Source organism: Equus przewalskii, chromosome 2 (assembly GCF_037783145.1).
Source record: "Equus przewalskii isolate Varuska chromosome 2, EquPr2, whole genome shotgun sequence".
Lineage (NCBI taxonomy): Eukaryota > Metazoa > Chordata > Mammalia > Perissodactyla > Equidae > Equus > Equus przewalskii.
In genome coordinates this window covers 36,198,723-36,222,877 of record NC_091832.1, presented here as the reverse complement: position 1 = coordinate 36,222,877, position 24,155 = coordinate 36,198,723, and the positions used below count along the sequence as shown (strand labels likewise).

The following is a 24,155-nucleotide window of genomic DNA, read 5'->3' as shown; positions in this document are numbered from 1 at the left end:
GCCTGAGGGCAGGAGGGACAGAGCCCCCAGGCTGTTCTGCTCCAGACCCCAGGCCCAGCACTCAGCGACCCCTCCCCAGTCAGACCATCCCTGCCCTCTGCCCACCTCTAGCTGGCTGGCGTGTGAGAGATGGGTGGGCAGGTGGGCCAAGCCCTTTGTCGGGAAGGAACACACGTGCTGAGCACCTCAGCCTGATTAACTTTGCCGCTTTCAACCCAAGTGGAGGGGCTTTTAGGGTCTTTCGGGACAATCGCTGCCTCCAAGAGCCCCTAAGACAAAGCCACCCCTGACAGTTATGCTGTGTGCTTAAAATCTCCAAGGAGGGCTGTTTTAACTTTTAATCCCAAATTTACAAGCCTGGCTGACTGAGCAGTCTTCACTCAGTACCCAACTGCCGTCCCCCATGCTGTTACACACAGGGTAACAGCAGCCTCGTGTGTCAGGGCAAAAGACTGAAAACAAATGCTTGTGCTTGATGGTACAGCCCTGCGCGGAATACCATACAGCCATAAAAAGGATAAGGCCACTTTGTACGTGATGTGAACTGCTGAGTTGTACTATGAAGTGAAAAAGCACAGTATGGAATACTATGTACATATCCTGCCACTTATATAGAAACAAGAAGGAGGGGAGGATGCTCATACAGGTTTGCTTGGTCACTCATAACATCCATTGTAGATGCAGAAGAAACTGATGCCACTGGCAGCCTCCACGTCAGGGAACTGAGAGGGTGAGAGACAGTGAGAGGGAGATTGTTGCAAATTCCTTTTGAACTTGGAACTATGCGCACGTGGTACCTGTTCAAGGATAACCATAACACTCACTTCAAACATAAAACGAACACTGTTTCCGAGTTCGCTGGTAAGCCCCTTGGGCTGGAGCAGGAGTTCTCGTGTCTGTGCTCCATGGCTCAGTGGAGATGCAGGGCAGCTGGAGGCCTCAGCGCAGCACAGGCTTCTCCTTCCTTTCCTTCCACCAAAACGTGCCCCGCCCCCGCTGGGAGCTGGCACCGCAGCTGTGGACAAGGAGCTCCCCCTAATCACCTGGGGAAGGGAGGCTGGTTCCTGGACCACACCCCAGACCTGCAGGCCCTGGGATCTGCAACTCTAACAGGCCCCCCAATCAGTTTCGTGACCACCAGGGCTACAGAACGAGTGGGCCGGCACTTTGTGGCCACCTTGTCAATTTCCAGGAAACACACACCCTAGGATGGAGGCCCCAGAGCCTGGACATGCGGCCCCACACGGCCATCCTGACCGCCGCCCCCGGCACCCTCTGTGGATATTTGCTCCTGACAGCTTCCAGCTGAGTCAGCCCTCCAGTGCTGGTCAGGTTGACCAGTCCCACGCACCGGCTTCCCAGAGCCCCTATTGCTCCAGCCGAAGACAAGAGGCCGGACAGCCAGCCTCAGACTCCTCAGGTCTGCAGGCACCAGCTGCTTAATAAACTGCAGATGAAGGGCTCTGACTCCACCTGCTCCTCGGCTCGCCCCCTCCTCCCAGGAGGCCTCAATGGAGGAGATCAGCCACACCTGGGCAGCTGCTGAAGCCTCCTTAACAAGGGGGCGGGCTGGAGAGGCCCTGAGCCCATAAGAAGAGAGGGCTGGGGAGAGCCCCTGGGTTACCTGAGGCCACCGTGCTGAGTGAGGGCTGCAGTACAGGGCTGAGGGTGGTCAGCTTGGAGGGCTATGCCATGTCCTTCCAGAGCATCGTCCACCTGTCCCTGGACAGCCCTGTCCATGCCCTTTGTGTGCTGGGCATGGAAATCTACTTAGATCTCAGGAGGTGAGGAGCTGGGGGCTCATGGCTGGGGGGCGGTCTGGGCAGGGAGGCGGAGGCTGCCCTGGATCATGTGGGGTTCGCAGATTACCTCCCCACTCTGCATCTTAGCTTGTCATCCTGCCTCACCTTAAGGAGCCTGGTCTGGGTCTCTAAGGGTCTTCTGGTCCTGATGCTGCGGGATTCTGACCTGACTCCTGCCTCTGCCCTGAATGGGCTGTGGGGCCTTCGGAAAGTGCTTTGCCTTCCTAGGTACCCCCACCTGTGAAATGGGAGTGGCATTGGCTCTTGAGGCACCGTGAGGGTTAAGCGAGGGAGGCTCCTGTACGTTGGAGCCAGTGGGTAGGGGACTCGCTCCCAAGAAGCCCCATCTTCCCTGGGTCAAAGCACAGACCGCCCGAGTCCAAGGACATGTTTTTTTCTCTAAAGGGATCCCTTGTGCCCGAGACCGCTCTCCCCTCCTTCGCAGCTGGGAGTTTTTATAGACGAGATGCAGCTTTGGTAACATCTAGAGAGTCAGTGGCGGGAGGATGCGGGGGTCCTTGGAGCAGGGGATGGCAGGAGTAAGGCTGAGGCGTGTTAGGACCCCAAAACTGCCGTGCCCAGCAGGCCTTTGCCCCAACACCCGGGAGGAGGAGGAGGGGACCGGCCCCCACTGTGCAGGCTGAGTCCAGGCTGAGAAGACCCTTGTGCCCTAAAGTCTGTCTCCTTGTCGGGCAAACCAGGTGTGCCCCCCAGAAGTGCAAGTCCTTCACCGTCAGCAGCTCCCTGGGGGTCCTGGTCGATGTCCACAACTCGGTCCCAGTAATGACCAGGGAGGAGGTGGCCACCACCCTGTGGCCCCTGTCTGATTCCATGGACGTGCTAGTGAAGATGCTGTCCCCCAGCTCTGCCATCGACGGGGACAAGGTATACCTCGGGGGGATGTGAGGGGGAATGTCCCAGGGGAAGGAGCTAACACGACCCCTGGGGGTCTCCCTCCAACAGCTGGTGTTTCCTGGGCCCTGAGTCTGAGAAATGCAGCGCCAAGTGTTTTGCATGTCTGGTCTGATTTAATGATTGCGATAAACCTGTGGGGTGGGCACTCCATGGCCCCATTTTACAGACGAAGAAACTGAGGCACGGAGCGAGGCAGTGCCCCACCCAAGCCAGCAATCAGCAGAACTGGGGCTCAGGCTCAAGTGTCTGTCTCCCCCGCGTGCTTCTGACCACAGCTCCAGGCCGGCCTCCAAACCAGCTGCTTTCAAAGTCCGGCACAAAAGGTTTCAGCAGCATAACTCGGACAGGCCTTTTGTCTAGGGCTGGTCCTCCAGATGTGGAGACCTTAATGACGCTGGAGAGCTAACGTGTATTAAATGCATGCTGTGTACTAGGTATCTTGAGTCACATTTCAAGAAGTCAGCTTTATCCCCATTTTACGTACAGGGAAACTGAGGCACAGAGTGAGCTATCTCAACCTAAATAGTATCGCTAGAGTGGGGCAGATCCAGGATGTGAGCCCAAGTCCGTGCCCCTTACCCTGGGCCAGCGGTCTACCTGATGGGCACTGGGGTGGGGGGGTGGGGGTTGACTCCCACCTCGGAGAGCAGGCCGTCCCTCAGCCTGGGTCAGGCGTTGGCGGTGGAAGCAGAGCCCTCTTGCAGAGCGATTAGAACCACCAGGGACTTCGTGACACTCAAATCCAGGCCACACCCCCTCCCGATTAAGTCGACCTGTGGGGGTGGGCCCTGGCCTCTGCAGTTCGCAGACCTCCAGGTGACCCCAAGGTGAAGCTGAGGGTGTGACCGCTGGTGAGGCCCGTTCAGGACGGGGGACTCCTGTGGGCGGAACCTGCTGGAGTGGCAGAGGGTTAAGCTGGGGTGACAGATGGGCGGTTACACCCCGTTCTGCACTCAGTGCCCAGGGCAGGCAATTCCCTGAGACGAGTGGTAACTTGGACGAGACCTGAGCACTCACGCGAATCGAGGCTGTGACTGACGTGACCCAGCTGAGCCCAGAGGGCGGGAGGAGCAGTCACTGCCCAGGGCTCAGCGTCCGGCACCATCAGGGGCGGCCCACTGAGCGCGATGCTGGACCTCGGAGGACGAAAGCTTCCATTTAGGAGCAGGTGTCAGGTCACACATGTCAGTGTGGCCCTAGATAATGGTTGGTTCTCTGGTTTGCGGTGAAGGCCTTGTGGTCAAGGCCAATGGCTGCAGGGCAGGTCTTTCCAAACTGCCCAGGGTATAAAGGCCCCTCGGAAGCAGAGGCTGGTGTGGGACCCAGCAAAGACTGAGTCCCAGTTCCAGGCCCCACTTCCTTTGAGCGAGTGGCTTCACCTCCTGCAGGCCCCACTGCTTCACTGCCCACCTCTCGGGGCGACAGGTGAGACCCCAGGAGGGCAGGTGGGGAAGACAGGTGAACACTTGACTGTAGAGCCGGACAACCTGGCTCTTGAATCCAGTGTCCCGTTTCTGGCTGAAGACGGGGGGCAAGTCCCTTGCTTTCTCTGCCCTCGGGGGTAGAGCCCCCAGATGGGTTGCCGTGAGGCCTCAGTGTGGAAGCGCTTGGGGGACCCTGGCATGTTGTAAACAGGGGTCATTGCAGCTTGGTGACCCTGTACCCGCTCACAACGAGACACTGGAAGCTCAGAAGCTGTGACATGAGACCGAGGTCAAGCAGCTGGACTCGGGTCCACAGCCCTGCCCCTGTCCCCGCCCTCCAGGGTCTCCTGGGTCACGGTGCTGTCTCCACAGGTCTTGGTCTCGTACCACCAGCCCAATGAGGAGGTCCCGGTGGCCACAGCTACGCTCTACCTCACTGGCATTGGTGAGTGCTGCCCCCATGGCTAGAGGGAGGGGGGCTCCCTGTGTCCTGGAGGGACCCGCTCGACACAGCCACTCACATGGTCCCTCAGAGCTCAGTCACTTCTCTGCCACCCTCCCTCCCTGCTGACCTAACTCTGAGAACAGAGGCCATCGGAATGTGTCCCATCGTCCACCCCCTGCCTGTGGCTGGTGCCCACCTTCTGCCGCCTCTGCTACAGTGATGACGTGTCTGGTCTAAAGTTAATCCTGTCACACTGGATCCTTTCCCCTCTCATTCGAGAACATTCCTTCAATTCTTACTGTTGTAGGAAGCAATTACCCCTCCCCCCTCTCTTCTGGAGTGTTCTGGAACAAACTATAATGTCTATTGTCTTGATAAGAACAAGCTGTAACGCCTGTTCTCTTAAACCTGATTCTGTACTATCTTCAGACTCCACTTCCCCACCTCTCTGCCCCTTAGGAGCCACCTCTGCGTCCTCAGTTCCTCCTCCCTTTTCTCCTGAACCTAGTCAAGTCAGATGCCCACCCCCAACACTGCCCTCATCAAGGACCCTGACGATTTCTTCTTCCCGAGTCAGCGGTCGGCTCCATCTGCACCACCTCCGCCTGTCAGCATTTTACACAACTCGCTGTCCCTTCCTGGTGCATCTCAGCAGAAGCCATTCAGGGTCCTCTACCTCGGTGTCCCCTACCTGGTGGGCTGTTCCTCAGATCCCTTTGCTGGATCCTGTTTCCCACCCCTGCCTCCATCCCTCTAGCTGGTCAGGCCACAACCCCTGGGATCATCCCTGCTCTTCTCTTCGCCGTGTCAACCCATGAGTCTTGTCAATGTCACCTTCAGTTTAGCTGGAACCCAGCTGCTCACCTCCCCTGATGCTCTCTACCCGGTCTGAGCCACGGCCATCTCTTGCCTGGGTCCCTGACAGGCCCCCTGGGGTGTTCCCCACTCTGTCCTTGCCCCTCCAACGTTCCAGTCTTGATTCGGCCCCCGGAGCGGCATATCTTTAAAAGGCTATCGGATAACATCTCCTCGGGTCCAAGCCTCCCACTGCTTCCACGTTATCAGATTAAAGCCAGCGCCACTGTTACTCTCAAAGCCACCTGGGCCCTGTGGCCCCTTTCTCTAGCTCACTCTGCTCCAGCCACGCGGGTCTCTTTGACCCTTGAACTGCCGCCTGGACTTCCTGTTCTGATTTTTTTTTACCCCGGATATCAACACAGCTGCCTTTCTTGCCTCCTCTGGACCTCTGTTCACATTGCAGTTTGCGAGATTGATCACCTAAAACCGAAGCACCCCACCCCCCGCTTCCTTGTTTCCTGCAGCACTTTACCATTGGGCGTCATGTGAATTTTACTTATTTCTTCGTCCCCTGCTGTGCATACACACATGCCCCTAAATTTGAAGAAGATGGGGCCTGTCCTGTATGCTGCTGTGTCTAGGACCTGGAACAGTACCTGGTCCGTGGTGGGCATCCGGTCCCTGAGCATCTGTGCCAGATGCTGAGTGTACAGCAGCAAACAAGGTCTGTTCCAGGGCCCTGACATTCCAGTTGGGATACAGCATGTCAGAGGATGAGCTATGAATGATGATAAAACCAGGGTGAAGCCATCCAGTGGTCAGCTGTGGGGGGAGGGGGGCCACAGACAGGAAGAGGGGCCTGCTTGGGCTGATCCTGGATCTAAGCTCTAGAGAGGCTTGGAATTGGTGTGTACTGAGCCCTTCCTATGTCTTAGAGCGTCAAGAGCTTTCCAGAAGGCTAGGCAGGTGGGCCTTCCAGGTAGGTATCACCTGAGTAGAGGCCAAGAGGCAGGAGGTGACGTCACGACCACAGTGGCCTTATCTGGTGAGCTCCCGAGAGGCTGGGGGAGACACGTGAACACTTGGGCCTCTCCAGGCTTGCTCATAAGCAGTCTGCCTCTGAGGAACTTCCTTCTGCTAAGCCGACAGCAAGCCCAAAGGGCCAGGTGGCCCCAGTACCAGCCTTGGGCAGCCTGGGGGTACCTGCAGCCTCGAGGCTCCATCCACAGGTCTAGGTGCTGAGACCATCCCCCCCACCCTGTTGCAGCTGTCTCCCTGGACGTGGATGTCTACCGCAGAGGGCAAGTCGAGATGGCAAGTGACAACCGGGCTAAGGTGAGGCTGTCAGGGGGCGGGTGCAGGCCAGGGGCCTGAGCCAGGTCTGCCCACAGACCCCCTATTTGGACTTCAGAGTGTCTTAAGTCAAACTGCTGCAGTACAAACCAGAACTGCTGAAGTCCATTCTAGCTTTTCCAAAGAACTCGAATGTGTGACGACACTGGGCTCATGTCCTAGCCTGGCTGCGTCATTGACTAGAAAGAGGGTTTGCTGCCCCCTCCAGATGGGACGTGCCTCCTGCAGGCTGCCTCAGTGCCTGCTTCCCCTGACACTGAAACAAGACGGGAAGCCGGGAAGCCACACTGGCACAACTTGCCTGCCATGCCTGAACCACGTGCCACCCAGGCCACAAACACATGTGAGCCACGCCTGAGCAACACCACAGACATGCATGAGCCACACCTGAACCATGTGTGAGCTTTTCTCCCTTCCCGAGAGGCCCACGTGTCTGACCTTCCTGGTCCCATAAGCGCTTGAGTTGGCGAATTCTGATCAAGGTCCCTGTGGCCCTGGAGGAGGGCTTGGCTCTGCCCCCGATGTGGGGTAGCATCTGGGAAGCGGGATTTACCCAGCTTCTCTCTGAACAAACATTGCCGTCTTCTTTGCAGAGAAGCTGGGTCTGGGGCCCCAGCGGTTGGGGCGCCATCCTGCTCGTGAACTGCAGCCCGGCTGACATGGGCCAGCTCGCAGACAGGAACACCACGAAGGCGTTCTTCCCAGAGGGTAGGAGAGAACTGGCCACGGACCAGGGACGGCCACCTTTCCTCCTTGGGCTCTGCCTTGCCCTGGGGCATCACTGCCCCACCCCGCAGCAGACACAGGTTCCAGGCTGAGGTCCCCTCTCTGGGTTGATCCAGTCTCTTGTCATGGCTTAAAGCTTATAACTGGGAAGAAACGGCCACGTGGCCCCATGGGAAGAGCACGAGCTCTGATGTCAGATAACAAACAGTTACTTCCTAGCTATCAACTTGAGTGTGTTAACTTCCCTGGTCTTGTTTTGCGATATGTAAAATGGGGAGGATACAGTTGGCCTCACAAGGTGGCTGAGAAGACTAAATGAAGACACAAAATGGGTATGCGGGACTCTTCCTAAAAATCTTCTCGTAGCCGGGGCAGGAACACTGACACTGTCAGGCTCTGGTCCTGACCTAGCTTCTAGGTCTTAGCAGCAGAACGGGATGGCCTGGTTCTTACCACGGCTGGAGGAGACCCCTCGCTGAACTGACCGTGCCAGGCCCTGTTCTAGGTGTCTGTGGGGACCGTGGACTCCTTACAACCGCATGGGGTAAATGCCAGCCTCGCTCAGAGTGGACCCTGGGGATGGCAAGTTGCCTGTGGCCAGTAGGGAGCAAGTAGCACAGACAAGATGCGGACCTGGGCCAGAGCGGGAGCCAGGGGGTCCTCACAGCTCCGACATACAAGCCCCCACCCCAGCCCCTGCTGCTCCTCCCTCCACCCCGGGGGCGCTGGCCTCCAGAAGCCCCTGAACCTTTGCCTTGTCTTTTGCCCAGAGATGAAGAATCTGTCCCAGATGACGCTGAGCGTTCAAGGGCCCAGCTGCATTTTAAAGAAACACCGGCTGGTCCTCCACACCTCTGAGGAAGAGGCCCAGAGGGCGAGAGTCTACCGGCCCCAGAGTGAGTGTTGAGCTTTGTCTGCTCTCTCAGTGTACCAGGGCAAGTTGTGGCCACACCTCCTCCCAGCAGTGTCCCCGTCAGAAGCCTGCTGGGCACCTAGAGCCGCAGGTCAGGGTCTGTTGTGGCTGGCCTTGTGTCCCTGGGATTCTCTGGCTGCCAGCTTCACCACAGGCTAAGTCTCTGCACGTGGGGGAGGTATTTTACCTCCAAGCCCCTCTCCCCAGTGGAGGCGATGATGGTGCCTATCCTGCAGGATTTTCACAGCTGGAAGAGAAATTCCTATTAGCTGAAATGGCAGCTTTGCCTTATACAGATTAGATGACATCTTCTCCCAATTACTCCCACCAGAAGGAGCCATCTTTTCTTAACTGACACCCCACTACGTTAAGTTTCTAGAATTCAGAGGCCAAGGAGCCAGAGTAGCAGCTATGTCAGCGCATCCCTCCCTGGCACCACACCTGCCCGTCTTCGGCCCTAACCAATCTGGCAGACAGGTGATGTGTCTTTATTCTATAGATAAAGGTGTAAGGCCGTTGGTACATAAAGTGGACATGTCCAATTCCCGCAAATTGTCCTTGAACAAACAAGTCTTTTGACATCGCTTAACTGGTTCAGTATTCAGTAACTCTAAATTCCTCAAATTGAGTCTTAAGTCTTTGTCTCTGGAGGCATATGCCAGGATGCTGCCTTCTTTTAAAAGCCAAGCTGAGCTTCCGCTGGGCCATTGGGAGCCCTTGGTTTGCGCTGGACCGTCTGTCCACCTCGTAAGGCCGCCTCGCTGCTGCCTCCCTGTGCTCAGGGCCTTAGCTCCACGTCTTCCACTCCATCTCCTCCGCAGACCAGAGGTCACGGCTGGACTTGGAAATGACTGGAAATAGCCAGAAAAGGCCGCCCAGGTTGGACGTGGTCCTTCTATATATAGGCTAGGAGTGAGCCTTAAAAACCCGAGTCCAGGCCTGGTTCAGGCCACGATGGCTACTCTGGCCTCATGATGCCCACCGAGTGCAGACCACTGAGGTGGGCCAGGCAGTACTTGGAGCCCACCCAGGAGGGCAGCAAGTCAGGGAGCCTGCTAAAGATGCTGCACTGCATCCCGTGCATCGAGCTCCCTACTGCCTCCCACTTATCCAAGGTTCCAGGGCAGGAATACACTGCACACTGTACGTCAACATGCCCTCCAGGTGATCCTGAGGGGAGCTGCAGTCTGAGGACCACCAGTTGAAAAGATAAAGCAAAGGGGCCTGAGAAGAAGTTTCCAGAGAAATGGAAAGCACGAGGTTCTAGAAACAAAAGGAAGCCTTTTGCAAAGGCAGTGATCGGCCATGACCAGTCTGTTGAGAGACCAAGATGCCAATCAATGGTGATGTCTTGGTTTTCAAATTAACGGTTCTTAGTGAGTCTGATAAGAAGGGTGGGGCTAAAAGCCAGACTGAAGTGGGTGGCACAGCGAACACTGGCCAGGGAGGGGTTTTCCACAGAGGGAAATGTGTGGAGGTAACAACTGGGGGCTGGCACGGGGGGGCAGCATCTGAAGGCGGCAGAGCAGAGTACAGCTGTGTGCAGACGGGACTGATCCAATGGAGAAGTGGACCCAGGGGGAGAAAGGTGTAGGCACGGGTGATAATACTCAGAAGAGAAGACAGGAAGTGGGAGAGCTAAAGGACCCGAATGGAATAATAGTGTTTCTGAGGTGTGTTGGGGCCTCCCTCTGAGGTTTGGTCATCTCCTGAAAGGAGTTCTTTCAATGTGGTGGTTTCTCAGCTGCTCAGACACAAGAGTTTCACAGACTCGGTTTGACCAGAGTTGAGGTCTCCAGGTGGGAGCTGACGGCCTGTGCAGGGAGCGGTTACAGTAACGCATCTCGGGATGGGAGGAGGATGAAGAGGAGAGAGTGGAAGGCGGGAATCCACAATGGGAAGGTTTGGGGCTGGGTTGAAGAATCGCTGAGATGGGAGTGTAGATGAGCTCAAAGACTGGAAGATGTCAGATCTGTTCTAGAGGTGATTTCTGGGCCATGAGCACTGAAATCGGCATCTAAGATGGCGCAGAATTCCAGTTCATTGAAATAAGGGTAAAGAAAAGAGCAAACAGTCTGGATGGTCTGGTTGGTTTGGTTATGGTGTAAATAGCAATGACCACAAGAGTGATGGAGATAAGCCAGCACCAGAACAATCCACAAGGATGGTGAGGATGGTAGTGAGGTGCAACAAGGAAGGGGGCAGGTGGCATTATTTGATAGTATGCCCTTCAAGGGGTCTAGGATTCTTTTTTTTAAAGATCTTATTTTTTTTCCTTTTTCTCCCCAAAGCCCCCTGGTACATACTTGTATATTCTTCGTTGTGGGTCCTTCTAGTTATGGCATGTGGGACGCTGCCTCAGCGTGGTTTGATGAGCAGTGCCATGTCCGCGCCCAGGATTCGAACCAACGAAATGCTGGGCCGCCTGCAGCGAAGCGCACGAACTTAACCACTCGGCCACGGGGCCAGCCCCTAGGATTCTTGAAGAATGAAGGGATGGTCTGGAAGTGCCGAGGAGGAACAGAGGGTACCTGGCCCACCTCTAGGCCCAGTGGTATGAGCAAGGCAGAAAAAAAGAAGACAGCTCAAATCAGCGTTCACTCTCTGCCCTGAGCTCCAGCTCTGGGGGAATAAACACGTTACCTGCTCTCGAAGCCTAGGGCAGATGGAAAGAGAGATGGACAGACAGCCAAGGACCAAGCAGGGGCTTCTGGTCTGGAGGTAGGGAGAGTTAAGAGGGAGCTGAGCTGAGAGCTGAGTGGGAGCAGGGCCAGCCCTGTGAGGACGAGGTCTGGAAGGGCCTTCTAGATAAAGGTAACCATGTTGTGCCTGGGTCACAAGGCTTCTGGCTGCCTTTTCTCCCGCCTTTTCTGTGTAAGGGGGATATAATTACAGCACCTGCCTCAGCGGGTGGTGAGGATGCAAATGAGTCCACAAGCTTCCATCGCGGTTCCTGGGATATGATGAACCCACCATGGAAAGTCGACCATGCTTGAAAACAAGCAATGAGGTCAGAGAGAAGGCCCCCAGAAGACCTGCTGGTAAGGGGCCTGGGGCCGGTGGCCTTGGGATGCCCACCCCACCACCGCCCCGTGGTGAGTCACCTTCAGGCAGAGGGGCCATGGGGAGCCCAGGGCCCTGGCGCAGTTGAAGGTGCTGGGCCTGTAGCAGCTCTGGAGGGGCCAGGTGGTGGCCAGCCACAGCCCAGTCCGCGCAGGGGGAACCCCACGGCACACCAAGCACGCCAGCTGCAAACCTCTGCGGCAAGTCACAAGGCCTGTGCCGCTGCGCTGGGGAAGTGCAGGGATGGGGGTGCTGGTGGAAGACACCCCCGTGTCCAGTGTCACCCCCTCGAGGCCTGGCTCGGGGCCTGCAGTGTGACCTCCAGACAGGCTCGAAGCAGAGTCCATGCCAGCGCCCTCCCCACCGGGGCTGTCCGGCTGGCCCAGCCCACAGGGCCGGCAGCAGAAGCACGAGGACCGCGGCAGCACTCCCAGGGCCGTGCAGAGGCTTCCTGCAGAACCGCCAGAGCCTGAGTCCGCCTGGAGAAACACAGCGCCCACTGGGGCCACGGTGCCGCCAGCCAGAGCAGGAGTCCGGGGAAGCGGAGCAGGGCCCGGCCTGTGTCCAACTTCTCCGATGAGGCTGCCAAGCCCGCCTTCGCATGTGGTTTCTCACCTTTAAGGCTTTTTTGTGACATTCCCCCAAAAGCTGGACGAAGCGTTGAACTGCCACTACGAGCCTTCAGAGAGCCCCTGGAAGGCAGGCGTGCTCATCTGAGTTCCAACTCCCGATGTGTAATAGTTCTCTGAAGCGTATTGGTGGGTGACCGGCCCTCATTTGTGAACAAGTGTCTGGTTGGCCACTAAGCCCTAAACTCCAGAAACGTAGGGACATAAAAGCCAGCTTGGCTCCCGCTCCCCTGGAGCTCCCGGCCTGGCTTCTGACCTGAAGACGAGCCACCAGGTGTGGCTTGACCATCAGGGGTGGGGACTGGCATAAGCCCACTTCAGCTGCTCTGTCCCTTCTCTCCTAGAAGATGGCTCCAGCACCTTCGAGTTGGTGGTGGGGCCCGGCCGGCACACCTACACCCTGCCCCCCCTCGAGAGCCCCTTGAAGGAAACCTTCTACGTGGAAGCTGTGGAGTTCCCGTCCGCCAGCTTCTCGGGCCTGATCGCCTACTCCGTCTGCCTAGTGGAAGAGCCTCCGGACCCAGTATGTCCCTGAGTCGACAAGACATTCCTGGAGCAGGGAGGTGTGGGAAGGAGACACTCACGGCGGGAGGAGAGGGGAAGACAAGGCTGGTGGGCAGAGCTGGGGCTCCAGGCCACCTCTGGGAGAAAGAGCTGCAGGGGACAGGTGAGGGCCCGGGGGTGGGCTGGCTGAGCAGCTGGAGGCCTGGAGGGAGCCGGCGGAGGGTAGATGTGGAACGAGGTCACCAACAGGACCTTGTCTTAAATCGCAGTCAATTCCAGAGACCCTGGTGTACAAGGACACCGTAGTATTCCGGGTGGCTCCTTGCATCTTTATTCCCAGCACCCAGATGCCTCTAGAGGTTTACCTGTGCAGGTGAGAACCCCTCAGGCTGCTCGTGTCAGGTCGTTTCCATGCTGGTACTGTCTTCTGTCTGTCTGCATGGTGGGTGGTGAGGACGACTAGACTTCTCACTAGGACAGTGAAATCCTTCGACTTGAGCTGCCTGGTCCCCAAGACAGTCGTTCGCTGCGTGTGTGAATACTCACAATGCCAGGTCCTTATGGGGAGGCAGACAATAAACAGCGTGGCTTCAGGGAGCATCAGGGGCTCTAAGGCAGGGTAACGGGGAGGAGAGGCAAGGACGAGAGTGTGTCCAGAGACAGCAAGGAGGCCTTAGAGCCGGAAGAGACAGGTGCGAGGAGGAAGGCGCCAAGGTGAGCAGGGCTTGGGGGCCTGTGAACCCGGGCATAGCCTCTGGGGCCGTAAGAGACCCCAAATGCAATGGTTTCAAGTCAACTTCCTCTGACCTGGGTGCCCGCAGGTAGGAGGGTGGCACTGCTCCCCCACTGTCACTTAGGGACCCTGGTTCCTTTCAGTCTTGTGACAATGCTCCCCCTGAGGCAGCACCTTCCTCAAAGGGGAAGGGTCACAATCCAGACAAAGCTGCCCATCTGTCGCTGCTGGGGTGTGGAAGTCTCCAGAACCACTGCCTCTCGAGTGCCAATGGCCTGAGGAGGCACAGGGCCACACCCGACTGCAGGGTGGCCGGGAACGGTCTCGAGCCAGGTGGCCATGTACCCCGGGAGGAGGGGAGGGAAGACCCTGGTGGGCAGAATGGATGGGGAGCTGTCAGGTTCTGTCTACACGACGACTCCGGCCACGTGGAAAACCAGGGGCACAAACGAGAGGCAGGAACCAGGTCAGCTGCTGCAACTATGCAACCAGACACGGCAGTGGCACGGGTGGGCGGTGGGGCACAGTGGTTAGAGTCAGATTGCTTAGAAGGCAGACCTCCCACCTGGTTAGTTGACGCAGAGGGTGCAGAGAAACAAGGGTACCCCTGGTGAATGGTGGTGCCATGGTTCTGGAGACTTAAAGCTGGACGCCCCCACTGGGGTTCTACGCATCTGGAGCCCAAGGGAAAGTCTGGAAGCTGGAGGCTAGTCGTAGGGCCCCTGGCACGTGGAGGGTGTTCAGAGCACAGACCTAGCTGAGCTCGTCTGAGGAGTGAGCGTATGCGGGGAGACCCTGAGAAGTGAGCTCTGAACAAGAATCCAGCAAAGGTGGGGCGGGCCCCGTGGCTGAGTGGTTAAGTTCACGCATTCCGCTGCAGCGGCCCAGGGTGTCACTGGTTCTCATCCTGGGCACGGACATGGTACTGCTCATCAGGCCACGGTGAGGTGGCGTCCCACATGCCACAACTAGAAGGACGTGCAACTAAGATATACAACTCTGTACTGGGGGGATTTGGGGAGATAAAGCAGGAAAAAAAAAAAAGTGGTGACAGTTAGCTCAGGTACCAATCTTTAAAAAAAAAAAAAATCCAGCAAAGGAGCCTGGGAAGGAAGAGGAAGTTAAGATCCAAACCAGGAGCGTGGAGACCCGGAGGCTAAGGGAGGGTGATGCTGGGTAAGGGCCTCCTGGGTGACACCCCGAGAGAAGACTAAGTTGTTCCCAGTTTGGGAAGATAGAGGTCACTGTGCGGAGGGAAATCGTGCATGGTGGGTGTGAGAGCATGAGGGGTTCAAGTGCAGGAAGAATGGGCAGGGCGGGCTTCGCAAAACTCCAAAGAGATGGTCTGAACGAGAGAAGCTAGAAAGGGCTCTGGGGCTGAGCGAAGGCTGGTTTTTTTGTTTTGTTTTTTTAAGATTTTATTTTTCCTTTTTCTCCCCAAAGCCCCCCGGTACATAGTTGCACATTTTTAGTTGTGGGTCCTTCTAGTTGTGTTATGTGGGACGCTGCCTCAGCGTGGCCTGATGAGCCGTGCCATGTCCACGTCCAGGATCTGAACCAGCAAAACCCTGGGCCGCCAAAGCAGAGTGTGCGAACTTAACCACTCGGCCACGGGCTGGCGCCCCAGCGAAGGCTGTTTTTAAGGCAGGGAGCAAAGAGTAATGCTAACAGGATGACCTGGCAGAGAAGGGAGGATCTGATCGGAGGGAAAAGGCAATTGCAAGAACCGAGCTGGTAGGATGGGCGTATGATGGGGATCCAGGTCGAATCGGCCTTCATGGCTATGGGGGCAGCTCACCTGGACGTCCCCTTGACTGGGGAAATGTTAGTGGGATGGCTGTCCGGTGCTAAGGACTCATTTAGGTTGAGTTCGAGAGAGACCAGTCACCGTGGGCTTTTCTGTGACTATTTTCAGTGACTTGAGTCGTAGGGAAGAATAAACATGGAACTGAGTCTAACCGGGCTTGAGGTTTTGCCAGGTGAATAGGCTCAAGGTGGAGGGACAAGGGTCTAATTTCTACGATGCATCATAGACTCAGAGCTGGGTAAGGAGGAAGGTGAAGAAACAGCATGATGGGAATAAAAGCAGCCAAGGGCCAGAGGCCCCGTGAGGTCAAGCTGCCCGCCCAGGGACTAGACGGAGCGAGAGGAGAGGCAGGTGAGGCACCAGGAGTTCCATCAAGATCTGCGAGGCGGCGCGACCGCTGGGAGGGGAGGCTGAGCTAGAGTAGAAAATCAGACCTTGTCAAGTCAAAGGGGCCACGACGGCCTGGGTGCAGCAACACATGGCAAGGGGGACCTTTACACTTCCACCAGGCCCAGTGGGTAAAGAAGAAAGTACAGCTCTTCCATGCGGGCTGCTAGGGAGGGGGTCCTCAGAGGAATGCCAGTTTTCAGAATGGGAAGGTAAAAGGAAAGAGTTCAAGGAATTTTGCTGATAAGATATTCAAACACAGATCTTCTTTGTCTTTTGTATCTGAAAACAGAAGTTCACTCACAGGAGGCACCTGCTGAAACCCTAGTCATCTAAGACTCTCCCATAGGAGTGGTATTCAGGCATGGCTTGACCCAGCTCAGCCAAAGATGGCCCATGAGACTGGGGCTGTACCCTTTTCCCCCCGTACCCATCCTCAGACTGTTCCAGACCTTGCTGGGCTGGTCAGCTCCCTGTTGCCTCGTCTGTGTAGACCTGAGAAATAGGTTCTTTAGAACAGTAGCATAAAAGAGTAGTGTAAGTTTTGGTCCTGGAACTGGACTGGAATCCCAATTTTGACACTTCCCAACAGTGAGACCTTGCTGGCATCAACTCCTGGGTATCTGTTTGTAAAATGGGTGGTCTTAACGTCAGCCTCAAATGTTACTGTTTGTCCCCAACAAGGGGCAGATGGCTCTTGTGGTCCCGTGAGCCTACTGCGCGTGACAGCACTGAGGTCCCAGGGTTCAAGACCCACCCCTGCCACCCACGCAAACGTAACCACCTCATTGGCCAACTCAAGGGGGCACCCAGCTGCTTGGCCTCTTGGGAGCATACGGCCCCTCCAGGAGAGAGCGAGCCCTCTTGGGTAGGCTGAGGCGGGAGAGCCTGGGGTAGTTCCCAAAAGGCCTGGGGCAGCGTGACTGCAGGGTGGGGACAGCAGGGACTGACACTGGCAATTCTTGTCCTGACTCTGCCATGAGCTAAACCGAGTGACGTTGGACAAGACACACTCTGAGCGACCAGCTTGTGCTCCGTGAGGTGGGGGGACAGCCCCTCTGCTTACCTCACGGGCGGGGACATAATCTCTTCTGACCAGAGGAGGTGTGCCCCTCCCCTGAGACAGCAAGGTCGCGACAGTGGGGGAGCCTCGAAGGCACCTCCAGAGCCGGCTTTTCTCCCGCGGCAGAGAGCTGCAAGTCCAGGGTTTTGTGAACACAGTGATGGAGCTGAGTGAGAAGAGTAACAGCCAGGTGGCATCTGTCTACGAGGACCCCAGCCGCCTGGGCAGGTGGCTCCAGGTAATGCCCCACCTGGGGAAACCCACCTGTGGGGGCGGGGCAGGGAAGATGCGGCATGTGGTGCCTACGATGAACTTTGCAGGCTTCAGTTCAAGCTTCCGGCCAAACTAAGCCTAGACAGAGGCGTCTTTGCCTTTAGGACTTCAGCTGGAAGCTCAGCCAATAGGACTTGCCCAAGTCTTAGCCACTAAGGGATAAAGCTTAGAGTCCAACTTCCTCCTATTTCATGATGCCCCTGTTCAAGGCCACAGAACAGCTCATCCTAAGCCCCAGGCGTCGAAGGGTCTGACATCTACAGCTAAAGGCTGTCGGAGCCGGGCCCTGCTCCAGGGTGCAGCCCGACTCTGGCAGAGCGGGAAGCCTTGAGGTCTGGTGCTCCGTTCTGCCCCATGTACAGCTGAGTGGTTACCATGTGCTAGGCATCATTCTAAGCTCTAGAGGCTAAAGGGACCAGACTGGTCCTGCTTTGGCAGTGAGAGAACTGAGCGCCAGGAAAGCAAGCCTGCCCGATGATACAGTGAGTTCCTAGACCGACTAGGCGGTTTGGGTGGTCAGGAAAACCTTCAAATTCGGGAAACAAGGAGCTGGCGAGACAAAGATTGGGGTTCAGGGGGTAGATTAGAAGCAGGAGCCCTTCGGGCGCAGGAGAAGCTGACTGAAGCTCACCATGTGGGGTGTTCTTGGAGGACGTGAAGAGAGCCCAGTGAGGCTGGATCAGAGTGAGCCAAGGTCAGAGGTGGGTGGGAGCCCAATTAGGTAACGGGACCTTTTAGGCCAAGGTGGGGAATAGAGAAGAATCCACAGCCAGACGGGATGACCTGGACAGCATGAATCAGGGGTATGAATGTTCTGATTTCGATTTTGGAAAGACTCTCTGGCTGAGAAATACAGAGAACAGGTCTGAGGAGAGGGCAGGAGCAGAAGAAACTGGTCGTAGGGCATTGCAGGACTTCGGGGAAGAGCTTGTGGTGGCCTCCCCCGAATGGGACGAGGGAGGAGTTCCCTTGGAACGCATTTTGGAAATAAAGCCAATAAGGCCAGTTCCTGGATTGGGTGCAGAAGATGAGAGAAGAATCCAGGTGACTCAGTTCTAAACTTGAGGAAGAGAACAGGTCAGGGAAAGCTCCCAAGGAAGGGTGATGTCTGAGCTAAGTCTTGAAGGCCGAGCAGGAATTGGCAGAAAGAAGGGGCTTCTGGAGGCAGCGCGTGTACAGGCATTGTTGTGGCTGGCGAGCCAGACGCAGGCAGGAAAGCAGCTGGCGGGGCGGGGAGAATTCTCGCCTTGTTTTCCTGTCTCCTCCAGGATGAGATGGCCTTCTGCTACACCCAGGCCCCCCACAAGACGATTTCCTTGGTTCTCGATACCCCTCGGGTCCTCAAGCTCGAAGATTTCCCCATGAAATACTCACTGGTGCGGGGCTCGGTTTGGCTGATCTGAGCTCAGTCTGGCCTGCCAGGCCTGGTGCCTGCCCAGAAGGGCTGGGCGCCAAGGGAGAAGGGCCCAGGTGGCCTCTGGGGGAAGCGGCTGAGGGAGGCGACCTTAGAGTCGGGGTTAGGAGTAAGCCTGGGGCTTGAAAGCTTGCCCCTCCTAACGTCCCTGTCCTGGCTGCTCTCCTTCCAGAGCCCTGCAGTTGGCTACAGGATCCAGCACACTGAGGACCACAGGGTGGCCAGCATGGACTCCATTGGGAACCTGACAGTGTCCCCACCTGTCACGGTCGGAGGGAAAGAGTACCCCCTAGGCAGGATCCTCATTGGCAGCAGCTTTTACCCCAGGTGAGGCAAGGAGCCAGGTGGTGGCCAGACGCCTTAAAACTAAAGGGACCCTGGTAGTTTACCTGGCTCCCCCCGACTCCCGTATGACTCGGCAAGCCACCTGCTCTGAACCATTCCTTAAGCTGTCAGGGAAGGACATTTGAGTCGTCTGATTCATGTAGAAAGGTGGAAAAAGCAGACACACTCCTCATTCCTTGAGTGGTGATTCTAGGGTTTAAATTTAAGCACCCCAAATTCAGCTGGCCTATTGACCCAGCAGGATGTCATTTCCACAAGATGTGTGGCTAGACTTCTTGGTAGCCATTAATTTAAAGCCAGGAAATACTTGTGTCCCAGAGTTCAGTCTTTATCTAGAATCACTTGGCTCAGTCCTAAGTTGGGCCAGAGTTAAGGGGATCCCATTAACACCCCCCAGGGGACCAGTCACGAGAGCCAGGGCAGCCAGTCACCTGAAGGTAGCCGGACATTCACCGAGTTGGCAGCCAACCTGGGCCATGCTGGCTCAAGGGCTGTCCTTCCATCTTCTCCTCAGCAAGGAGGGCCGGGACATGGGCAAGGCCCTCCGGGACTTCCTCTATGCACAGCAAGTCCAGGCGCCGGTGGAGCTCTTCTCAGACTGGCTGATGGTCGGCCACATAGACGAGTTCATGTGCTTCATCCCCACCCAGGACAAGCGTGAGGGTGACAAGGTCTGTGCTGGCGGCTGGAGAGGGTGCACCCCGCCTTCATTTGGGGCCCCTTGGAAGCTTCTGGAGGGGAAGCTAGCGTCTGACCCGAGTTCTTCGTTTCCCAGGGCTTCCGGCTGCTCCTGGCCAGCCCTAGCTCCTGCTACCAGCTGTTCCAGGAGAAACAGAAGGAGGGCTATGGTGACATGCACCTGTTTGAAGGGGTCAGGGCAGACCAGCTCCTTTCTAACGGTAAGGGATCCGGGGTCCCCCCGCAAGAGAGCAGAGGCCAGTTGCGCCTTCCCCAGACGTCCTTCCTAGAGAGGCATTTTTCCTTCATTCTTCTTGGTACAAAGGATCCCAGGGAAGCATAAAAGTGTAACATGTACCACATTAGAACATCGTCTTCTACTTTGGGGCTGTTCTAGGGATGCTGGGAGCATGTAGGCTGATCAGCCGCAAGTTCCGGGATGGCTGAGAGGCTGCAGAACGTGTGCAAAGGGGACTTGATGAGCACACGGATGGCTCCACGTGTGGCACAGAGCTGGATGACAACAAGACTTCGTTCTGGATTTATTCAGGGAATGTTGGGTTAGGCACCTGGGCCCTGGGACCTCAGGGGTCTCCCGGTCACCCTTAAGGAAAACACAAGTGGACAAGCAGAAATTGTAGCTGGTGCGACAGCGGTTCTGTTCTAAACGCGGTAGGAACCCAGGAAGGGAGGGAGGTATCAGGAAGTTCTCTAGACCCTTGATAGATACTCAGCGCGGTCTGAGGACCAGCAGTTCAGCGTCACCTGGGAGCTTGTTAGAAATGCAGAATTTTGGCCCTGCTCTAGAACTCCTGAAGCAACCATTGGGGGGGTGGGCGGTGGTGGCCAGGAATCTCATGTCCTGGAAGGTTATGAAGGTGACACTGAGCATGACCCACGTATCACACACCACACGCCAAGACTCTGTTACCCCGGCTGATGACTGAATCAAGCACCCCTGTCCTAGAGAGGAAGCAACTGAGGCCAGAGATATGTAGCCTGGTCCAGATGACAGGCAGAAGGTAGCCAGGTTGTACAGGTGACGTAATGCACAGAGCTGCCCAGGTGAGAGGCGAGTGGGGCTGAAGCCGCCTGCTAACCTGTTTTAGGCTGCCTCCCCCTCCAACCAGGGACAGAGTGACCAGTGGCAGTCTTCCCTGTGCTTTCATGTTTCATGGATCCCTGTCAGTCCCCAGGTGTAACATTTGACCGAGGTGGGTCCCTCGGCCACCAACCATAGTCACTGGCCCGATACCCGCAGTGGGCCGTGCCTAGGGCGGAAGTCTGCCCAGCCCTCGACAGTGTTGTCTGCTCCCTGGCCCACAGGCCTGCCCATCCCCTCCTCCTTCCTACAGGGAGGGAGGCCAATACCATCCATCAACTCCTGGCTGATGAAAACATGAGAAGGCAGAACGACTATGTGCAGGTATGGCCCGAGGATGTGGGGGACCTTCTCTAGAAGGCAGGGGAGGCACTGACAATCTAGACAAGTGCCTGATTGGACAACTACTATGGCCTAAGCATTGTGAGACCCCTTACTATCATCCTCGAAATAACCCTGTGAAGTAAAACCCATCTCGAACGTGAGGACAGTGACGCTGGGACTGTCACCAGCCCAAGCAGCTGAGCTGGGGAGCTGGGTTTGAACCCAAGCGTGACTCCAGGTTCATGCTGGACCCACTGCTACTCGAGGTGTCTAGTGTCTGCTGCTCAGAAAACGGGGCTCAGCAGCCTCCTGGCAGGAGACCCTCACCCCCGACTTCTCGAGAAGCTGAGTGCTGGAGCCTTGGAACTGGACCAGGGCCTCCTCCCTGCTTCCCGGAGGAAGCAGCCATCAGCTCAGCGTTCAGAATCTCCCACATCTCTTAAAATGTGAATCAGTGGCCGTGAGAAGCAGAAGAGTTCCCAGAAGAGATTAGCCAGCTTCTAGTGGGGGAGCCAAGGCCTAGAGAAGGGCAAGACCTGGCCAAGGTCACACGGTCGGCGTAAAGCCACTTTGCCCACTGGGTCCTTAGTGCTCCTGGCTGGGCTGTGTTCTGTGCCACAGTGCTCTGGTGCCTCGACCTTTTTGAAAACAGGGAAGTCCTCCTGGCACGGCAGGGTGGGTATCGGCCAGGTACGGGGCCAAAATGGCACCCCTGAGCCCCGGGACCCCGCATCCTGGGTGTGGTGGTTGTGAGCCGTGTCAAGACCTGGGAAGCACTCGGATGCCAAGCATGTGTTGTTCTGAGCAGGGAAGTGCCCCGAGGTGCCAGGGCTCACGTCCCTTCCTACTGGAAGCAGAGTGCCTGGTCTGAGGACTTATTCTTGCCCAGGTCCCCCGCTCTGGCCAGGACTGAGGGCCAGAAGAGCCACAAGTAGAGCCAGGATTAGTAGCTGTCCCAGGGCTGACTAGCCATGGGATCCTGGCCCCTCAGGATCAGACCTTTTCTCTGTGCCCCGACTTCCCTCAGAAAAAGGGAAGTGTGCCGGCTTTATCAGAGGGCCAGGATGCCACGAAGGTTGCTGGCACAGAGTGAAGACGGGCTCCTCCGCGACCGATGAACCCACTCCCTTCCTGGCCCTCCCCGCCCCACAGAAGTGCATCAACCTGAACCGCGATGTCCTGAAGGCGGAGCTGGGCCTGGCCGAGAGGGACATCATCGACATCCCACAGCTCTTCTGCTTGGAGCAGCTGACCAACGTCCCCTCCGACCAGCAGACCGGGAAACTCTTTGCGAGGCCATACTTCCCCAACTTGGTGAGGGGCGCGGAGGGGTGTCCCCGGTAGGGGTGGGGGCGTTCTGCCAACTCTGGCTGGCCCCTTGACGTACACGGGGCTGGACCACAGAGGTGGGGGCACAGCAGACAACCGTGCCCAAGAGGAAGTGAGGTGGACGAGTTGGAGGAAGACCCTTCCAGGGAGCGGGTGCGCAGGGCCCAGGCTGGGTGACTCACCAGTTACTGTGGGCCGGGCCCTGGGCTAATGGCCAATCACTAGGTAATCCCCAACCTTAAGGGGTAGAAGCCACGAGGCCCACCTCACAGATGGGGCCTTGTGCTCACCCACTGAAGGTGACCCCGCTATGCCAAGCCTATTCCAACGATGGCCCACAGCTGACCTTTCCCACGCACAGCTGTGACCCACCACGTGAGAGTGAATTCTGAGACACTTGAGCTCAATTCCTTGGACACTTGCAGACCCCTGAGCCCTAGGGACACGGGCCCTGCATTCATCCATCATACACGGGCATCTTTTAACTTTCCGTGACCCTCTGGGCATGGAACAGGAGCCTGTCACAAGCCACAGGTGTGGGCAGTCGTGGGAAAAGCTCCTCTGAGGCAGATGCTGGAGATGTGAAACACGACAGACGTCGACTGCCAAAGCTGAGAGTGGGGACACCGTTCCTGGAGAGGCACACAGGAGTCTGTTCAGGACTAACGGCCAGAATAAGAGAGAAACAGTGCAGAAAGACACCAGGGAAGGTGGCAAGGCCAGACCTGGCCGGACAGGATTCTGGTTTTGCTATTGAGAAACACACTGGGGGTGGATTGGAGGGTTAAGCAGAAGTGAGTTGGCTTTGCTCTGAGGTCGATTAGAGATCCACACAAAGGCAGCTGGCTTTTCCCTTACAAGGAACCCAGTGGCCCTCCCTACCTGGGGGGAGGAGCAGGGCGGCTTTCTCCCATGGCTCTGACCCTGCCTTGCCCACCTTGTCTCTGACAGCTGCAGACGATTGTGATGGGCAAGAACCTGGGCATCCCCAAGCCTTTCGGGCCCCAGATCAAGGGTACCTGCTGTCTGGAAGAAAAGATCTGCCAGCTGCTGGAGCCCTTGGGCTTCCAGTGCACCTTCATTGATGACTTTGACTGCTACCTGACTGAGATCGGAGACTTCCGCGCCTGCGCCAACGTCCGCCGGGTACCCTTTGCCTTCAAATGGTGGAGGATGGTGCCATAGGCCCGGACGTAGAGCTGCCAGCCCTGTCGCGGCATGAATGGCCCAGTCTCACCATGCCCCAGCGCTCTGATTCCTTGCCTGTTGGAGGACTGGAGAGTCGAGGCCCAACACCCCTTCCTCATGTTCACCCGCCCTGGGTATCGAGGGGGCGAGTGCTGCCAGCTCGGACCCCACGGGGAGCTATGTTCAGCTGAGAAGTGGTTACCAAATGTTCATTAAAGCTCTAGCTGTCTCAACGCACTTTGGCTGCGGCCTCGTTTTGGAGACGGGGTGGGGACATCTAAGGACAAAAAGCTGAGCCACTGGGGCACCTGTGGTCAGGCTGTCCTACTTGCCGGGGGAGGGACCAGGCTAACATTGAACGGCTGCTCCTTCCTCACCCTTAATGTCTTTGTCTGTAGCAGGAAGTGGTTGAACTCAGATTATTCAAATTCTTCTCTTGCTGAAGCATCTGAGACTAGCTGGGTCTAGAGTCTCCAGCCGAATGTGAGACTCCAGGCTGGGGGAAGGGAGGGGGCTCCCCTTGGGCCTGGTAGGAGCGCAGCGGGCTGGTCCAAGAGGAGAGTGGCAGGGCGCCTTGTGAGAGAGAGCGGCGTCAGCTGGAGGCTCCGGTCCCTTCGGGGTCTGCAGGTGCGGCCTCCCCACAGGACGAGGCACAGCAGGGGTGGGCCTAGCCAGACTCTCCTTAAGCCTCAAGTGCCCAGAAAAGGAAATGCCTGCTCTAGGACCCAAAGCCACCAGTTGCCATCTGCCTGCCAGCCCTGCGTTAATGGCACAAAGATGCTATCACAGCAAAGGATTCTCAGGTTGGACAACCACTGCCGCCCCGACCCTGCCCCGCCCCGCCACGGACAGACAGGAAGCTCTAAGCAGCCAAGGCCCCTGGAAACCAGGAGGGCAGGTCTGATGACACCAGAGGGTCCACAAACGGTGACCAGGATTG

General features: G+C 57.0%; 1 protein-coding gene across 1 annotated transcript; it reads left to right on the top strand.

The window, feature by feature from the left end:
- Positions 1 to 1,692: 1,692 nt before the first annotated feature.
- On the top strand, positions 1,693 to 23,451 carry PADI6 (peptidyl arginine deiminase 6). Its single transcript, XM_008541923.2, has 16 exons — positions 1,693 to 1,784; positions 2,504 to 2,687; positions 4,514 to 4,586; positions 6,652 to 6,719; positions 7,331 to 7,445; positions 8,234 to 8,359; positions 12,413 to 12,591; positions 12,842 to 12,945; positions 16,689 to 16,800; positions 18,104 to 18,211; positions 18,422 to 18,576; positions 19,109 to 19,265; positions 19,370 to 19,493; positions 20,628 to 20,698; positions 21,851 to 22,012; positions 22,979 to 23,451. The coding sequence occupies exons 1-16, from the start codon at positions 1,693 to 1,695 to the stop codon at positions 23,210 to 23,212; spliced, it is 2,064 nt and encodes a 687-aa protein (XP_008540145.1). The 3' UTR covers positions 23,213 to 23,451.
- The last annotated feature ends 704 nt before the right edge of the window (positions 23,452 to 24,155 follow it).

What these genes read in the sequence shown, in the direction of transcription:
- PADI6 (XM_008541923.2), top strand. Translation starts at nt 1,693, where the DNA reads ATGTCCTTCCAGAGCATCGTCCACCTGTCCCTGGACAGCCCTGTCCAT. An exon ending in CTGCCATCGACGGGGACAAG is followed by an intron (nt 2,688 to 4,513) that starts GTATACCTCGGG and finishes CTGTCTCCACAG; the next exon opens with GTCTTGGTCTCGTACCACCA. An exon ending in CTAGAGGTTTACCTGTGCAG is followed by an intron (nt 12,946 to 16,688) that starts GTGAGAACCCCT and finishes CTCCCGCGGCAG; the next exon opens with AGAGCTGCAAGTCCAGGGTT.